Source organism: Onychostoma macrolepis, chromosome 08 (genome assembly GCF_012432095.1).
Source record: "Onychostoma macrolepis isolate SWU-2019 chromosome 08, ASM1243209v1, whole genome shotgun sequence".
NCBI classification, from domain to species: domain Eukaryota; kingdom Metazoa; phylum Chordata; class Actinopteri; order Cypriniformes; family Cyprinidae; genus Onychostoma; species Onychostoma macrolepis.
The window spans coordinates 11,560,696-11,567,018 of record NC_081162.1 but is presented as its reverse complement, the minus strand read 5'-3'; the positions used below and the strand labels follow the sequence as shown (position 1 = coordinate 11,567,018).

The window sequence follows — 6,323 nt, the reverse complement described above, 5'->3', positions numbered from 1 at the left end:
TTGTGTCATGTTCTGCTTGTGCATCTTTTTGAAAGCTTCAGTCCATATTCATTGCAATTTGCAAAGCCGCAAACTAGCAAAGCTTTACTTTATCCTTTTGTGTTCCACAGAAGAAAGTCAGCCATACCGGTTTGTAACGACGTAAGATGATTTACAACTTAAGCTGCTAAGACACGTCTCACTATCACTTCCTTTGCAAAACTCTTAACTGATTTGCATTTGTGTAACTTGAGTAGGCTCTAAAAAATGCTTCCAATATGAGTCCATCTGTTTACTTAAGGACTCATATTGGAAGCATTTTTTAGAGCCTACTCAAGTTACACAAATGCAAATCAGTTAAAGTTACATTAAATCAGCATTCAACTATTCAATTAATAGTATCAATACTACACAATCTGTTAACAAACGTTTGTTAATAAAATGCATCATGACACAGCGGAATTCAAAGTAATTTTATTACGTTTTATATTCACATTATATACATAAAACATTTACAGAACAATGTTGCACATTTTGTGCCTTATGAAGACAAATCAAGCAGTCCTCTCCATTCTTCTGACCTTAAATAATACTGTGAATACACATAAAATCCTTCCTGATGAAATCCACAGACACATACACGCGTAAAAGTGGTCACCAGGTAACGGGAGAGAATTAATTTATGCCTTGGTACAAGGTGTGCATTATGTTGATAAATAAGCTTGGTTTTACAGTGCTTTTTTCCTTCATAAATTAAAAACGTACAAAAATATACATAACGAGTATTGCGTTGTTAAGGAAAAGTCTGAGATCCACAAAACAGACAACTGGGCGCAACAGTAGAAAACATACAAATAGTATCAAAACAATCTCAAACAATTCAGAACATCCCAACTGTAGAAAAAAAAAAAAAAAATGCCCTGAGCAAGTCCAGTAACCAGCCATCACCCTTCTGAGCTGGCCATTTGAGCAGCACAAGTTGTGTTCTACCCACCCAAACAAATATGGTGCATTATCCCACCAAATGTGTACCAAAACAAACAAAAGTGCTCAGGCCCTTCACCACCTTGGGTCCCTAGGTAACAGCGCTTCTTCTCAGTAGTGCAATCTGCAAATAAATTAACAAAAAGGCAAGTAAATAAATAAAAGAACAGCATAATAGATAAAAAAAAAGGATATATTGTAGATATGCATACATACCGTTTTCTAGGTTTCACCTCCCAGCCATCGCGGCACTTAAGAAATGTAATTTCTTGCCCAGGCGATATCTCAGTCTTTTCAGCACAGAAGGTGAACCTGCGAATTAAATATTGTGATATTAACAATCAGTTAATGAAAAGTAAAAAAAAAAGAGGCAATTCACAAATTCGCAACCAGTAAGTGCGAAGACATCACTTACTTCTTCTGCGATTCTCCTGCTTTGACTCTGATCCTTCGAACCTCCAGAACTTTTTCGTTTTGTGAACTTGACCATGACCAGAACGATGACCTGAGGTGTTTCAACACAGATGACCAGGAATCAGAAGGGCCTTCCCAGCGAAGAGAAATCTTCAGCAGATTACCAATGTCCTCTTCAGTGAAGACGAGAAATGTGTTTGTGAGGTTTAGACCAACTCCATCCGTACTGTGAAAACAGAGAAGCCAGGTCAGGTCTTCAAAAATTAAAGAACCCATATAAATGTTGTTAACCGTAAACAGGAGAATATACTGGGAATCTTAATCATAAGGTGCTTACATGTCTACACTGAGGTTACTGGTGTCATTATGGGACCCGTATAGTTTGACGTAGAAAGTAGGATCTGCATCATCTGCGCTCTTCCTGTCGAACACATGCATCTTCATCTGATAGTGGTAACCTGATTGAGCAAACAACCACGTTTTAGTGACTAATCATGACAGCATGTGACTTCAAAACAAGAGAGGCTATAATTACTTACCGCCAAAAGGTGTGTCTGCGCGAGTCTTCAGGTACATTTTGCTGTTTCTCCTCTTGCGCATTTTCTTGGCGTTGTAACCGATGCTGTTGCAGCGGTTCTTCCTGCAGCTCAGGCAAATGCCCTTCTTGAAACGATCAGGGCCGGTACATTGAAACGCATAGCTCACGTGGTCCTTGTTCATGAGGGAGTCCACAAAGAGATGCACTGCCCGCTCATGTTCACACTTCATGACTTCCACAAAGTCTGTGTGGTGACATGACAGATTTGGTAAAATGGAAGAGTTGGAAATTGCTAAAACAATAACAAAATTGAAGCACTCACTTCCTGCAGCAGCAGTGGACAGCACATCTCCTAAGGAACAGCCTGGCTGTACATCCCCACCATTGGGATAAATATCAATGTGCCCAATAGGCTCCTGGATCCCAATACTGATGCCCAAAGCTCCCCGTGTGTATGTGTGCAGGACATCGACAAAGTCAGCATCATCTGGAGAAAGCCTCTTATGGGAATCTGCCCCCTCAAACATGGGGCCAGCTGGGTCTAAACCTACTCAAAAACAACAGATAATTAGAGGTGGCCTCCATGTGTGCAAAAAGACGGAGCAATTTATTTGTTGCTTTGTTTCAACAATCAGCATAAATCTAAATCTCACCTGTTATACGTCCAATTCCTTTTACAAAAGTTCCAGCATATCCAGCAACATGAGCACCAAGACTGTATCCAATCATATGCACGTCCTCAAGTTGCAGCTGTTCTTCTTCCTATCAAAAACAGACACGCATTAGATGAATTAGATTAATAATATTGTCAACCTGAGGGGAATAGCTCTAATAAATTATTAAATAAATACCGAATGGGAAATATATTCATTAGTTCATTCATGGCACGTCTATTTAAATTCAAAAGATAAAGTGATGATCCAGAGGAGCGTCTCTAAACTTTATTTTGTAGATCTTGCAAAACATATGATAATGATACTCCTCCTACTACTAATTATATAAACATTCATAATAAAGTTAATCAATATCAAATATTTGTCTTTTTTATTTATGTGCGCCGATTCAAACTAAACATCTGACTAAATTCAAAAGGTGAAATGTTCTAAAAAGTAAAAGAAACTACTATTCATCTAAGAAGGAAAGCTCTAAACGTCTTTTTATATCCCTGATGAGAGCAGCTTTGCGAGGTAAGAGAGTCATTATGCTTCACGCACATCATTGCTGTAACATGCTCAGTGCCAGCTGGGGCATCCGTGTGCGAATGTGGGGGGCTAATATGCTCAGCTGCTCAGTTACACTGCTTGCATCTTTCCTGTATAAAAATAACTTCAGGGTCTAAGGAACCCAGCTACGATTCATGAATATTTATTGTTCCATGAGAAGACCCACAATGCCTTGGGCAAACTCCTGACATCTCAAACAACAAAAAAACAAATTGTACTTCGCCAGGACATCTGCTGTACTGAGAAAAGATGACGAACACCAACAAAGACCCAATGTCCAAGGCCACAAGCAGAGTTTTCACGGTTGCCAGTTCTCTCAAACACCCACAAAGAGAAACAAACACACCCAGGGGGGGGGTGATGTATAATGTGGACGTACCTGGAGCCAGTCCAAAAGGGTTGCAATGCTCTGCCCAACCCGGCGGGTATGGTTGACAGCATCAGGGTAAAGCTGGTGGGCCAGGCCCAGCCAGTCGACCACCACCACATTAGCCTTTGACTCTCGTCTCTGAACAGCAGCCACCAGCTTGTGCATCCAGCTCTCAAACATCCCACTCATCTGTGAAAGATACCACACCCTTTACCAAACCCAACCAGCAAAGTTCCAGCAATCAAGTGTGAAACCCTAATATTTGCTTCACATCTGAGAAGTGAAAGTATTGGCACACTGAAGAAAGAACATTTCAGCTGTGTTACACTATTTCTGGATAACCCCGGCTCCAGAAAAAAAAAAACGAATCAAATATTAAAACTAGCCACATGATCATCTGGAATCTCACCGTCCAGCCGTGGATGATCAGAATGGTCTTGACTGTGGCATTGAAGCCACATTCCTCAATGCTTTCCTTTTTCCCAGGTTGGAGGTAACAGCCGTCGTCTTCAAGATCCAAAGACTTTCGCATGTTGTACTTGATTCGGTCATGAAGTAGCACTGGATCCATTGAGAAGCTGTCCTCGGAGTTGGCATCATCTAGAATAAATAGTAAAACCATGAATCCATTTATGTAAAATCTCAAAACTACATATAAAATTGGTACGACCAGGTGCTTGAGGCATTTCAAAGCGCTTAACTGTTTCATAAGGTGTTGAGCTTGAGTATATTAAGCCTTGTGACAACATCTCGTTTTAATGACTAGTTTAAACAATTGAACTACTGTAGAGAGAGGGAAACATGCAGAACACTTTTTCTAAGGAACCAGTTAAACATTACAGGAATGCCAAACAGAGTCTTAATTGGAATTTACAAACAGTCTCCACACTTTCAAGTGGAAGAAATCTGCGACTTTTCAACCCAAGTAAGGAAAAACTCAAAAAAATAAAAAATAAAAACCCGGTAGCACGCAACACCATGTTTAACCAATCAGAAAAGGAGAAATCAAAAAAACCATCCTGAGAAATTTTAGGTCTTTGTAAAAAGGGTTTACAGGATTAGTGCATACAGACATGGTCTTATGTTTTTAAGAGTGGTTTTATGCATTTGCTCTATATTTTATTTTGCTTGTTTTCGATTAAAATGTTTGATAGATGTTTCACCTACATCACTCGGGGGGTGATGGAAAAAATGCATATTTGATTACCAACGGGCATGTTTCTATTTGAGATTTAGAGGTCTAACTGATTAGGAACAAATATATGTGTGAATATTATATCAAATTGAGTTAAAAAGCATAGAATAACAAACTCTTTTACGGCACTGCCAGGTATTCCAAACGTTTATTTTTCACAAACGTTATAATAGTTATTGCTTATTTTTAAAAATCCCTCAAAAGTCAAAAAGTCCTTCGAAAGTCAAATCATTCAACCAAAAGTCACTGCGGTCGACAACGCGGCAGTCCAGATCCGTGATAAAACGTGGACTTCTCTTGGGCGGTAGTTTAAAAGGCGCATCCGAGACAAAGTGGATTGTCCGGGTTTTACTTTTGTGAGTCGCAGACTCGTCAAGAAAGCGGACATTTAAACTTTCAAGTCACTAATTTTTGGCGTTTTTCTTTGACAAGTTCGTTCACGTAGTCTTAGTCAGAACGTGAGACTTAACGTGTTTTTCAGTTTGAATGAAATCGGAGTTATTGTTAGCCGGCATTGTCTCTGAAAAGAACGATTGTAAACAGAAATGAGTAAAAATATGGTATAATATATTTTACACACTAAAGTGAACACTTACTTCCTTTAAAAGCATTACACAGCAATTAGTTAAACTAAACACAATTTTCTTACCTTTCAGTTGCGCGTTCTCGTCGGGTGTAGAGGCTAAGGCACTGAATGAATGGCACAGGATAAAACATAACAAGCAAAGTGCAATTCTTATTGATTTTTCTACCATAATGTTCAGGGCTTTAAAATTGTTCCGTTGTTCTTTTGACAAACTGGAATAACTGAGGAAGTTTTACGTATTAATCCTTCACTAAGAGGTGTCAGGCAAGTGTATGAACCTGTATCAGGTTGCTCATTAGAGTTTTAAATAGTTTTTTTTTCAGTCATCTGACCATCGGCAGATATCTACGACGACATTCTTTCTTTCTAATTGGTCAAGCCCCTGGAACTACGTTCGAGGGCGTGGCATATATACGTTTGAATGAGTTGTAGAAGACTGGCACAATTCTCACGCTACTGTTAACCCTATGCTCCCCGCGCACGAGCACGAGCACGCTGACACACGGAGCATAGCAAAGGTTAACGAGCCTGCAGCATTGCACATGACTGTGTTTGTTTACAAATACACAAACACAGGATGTTTGTGTGTTAAAGTTGGGAATACATGGGTCTTTTGGACTGTTGGTCACATTTTGCAATGTAGGGTAGACGGGGCTCCTTAGGCTTTGTAAAATGATTGCTTTACTGTTTCCACTTTTTTTTTAACTCAAAAATTGTAATGGGAACTAAATTCTCCTAATGAAAATACAGTTCATTTTGAGAAGATGTAATGTTATCAAATAAAAATGTTCATAATATAACATAACTCCATAGTATTTCATCTTTTCAAATAAAACAGTGTTCCCGAATGGGACATTATGAAATCAGTGTGTATTAAATTAATTCTCTCTCTCTTTTTTTCCTCTTGGGCAATAAATGGTCATTAGATTTTTTGGCAAAACTACAAGGTATGTTTTATATATAGAGAATTTCAAAAACAAACCTACTCTGAGAAATTCACTGGAGTGTCTTGTAGAAGTGAAACAGTTCTTATC

The 6,323-nt window shown here is 38.9% G+C and overlaps 1 protein-coding gene across 2 annotated transcripts; it reads right to left on the bottom strand.

Annotated features, from left to right (window-relative positions):
- Nucleotides 1-441: 441 nt before the first annotated feature.
- lipg (lipase, endothelial) lies at nt 442-5,653 on the bottom strand. 2 transcript variants are annotated; one of them, XM_058784583.1, is made up of 10 exons: nt 5,353-5,646; nt 3,918-4,108; nt 3,518-3,697; nt 2,569-2,677; nt 2,238-2,462; nt 1,917-2,159; nt 1,715-1,835; nt 1,379-1,603; nt 1,180-1,275; nt 443-1,087 (listed from the first exon to the last, which is right to left on the bottom strand). In XM_058784583.1, exons 1-10 carry the CDS (start codon nt 5,456-5,458, stop codon nt 1,075-1,077), a joined length of 1,509 nt encoding a protein of 502 aa, XP_058640566.1. In that variant the 5' UTR covers nt 5,459-5,646; the 3' UTR covers nt 443-1,074. The 2 variants fall into 2 exon arrangements, with proteins under 2 accessions (XP_058640565.1, XP_058640566.1); XM_058784582.1 differs by having other exon boundaries at nt 442-1,087; nt 1,917-2,462; nt 5,353-5,653.
- Between the last annotated feature and the right edge of the window lie 670 nt (nt 5,654-6,323).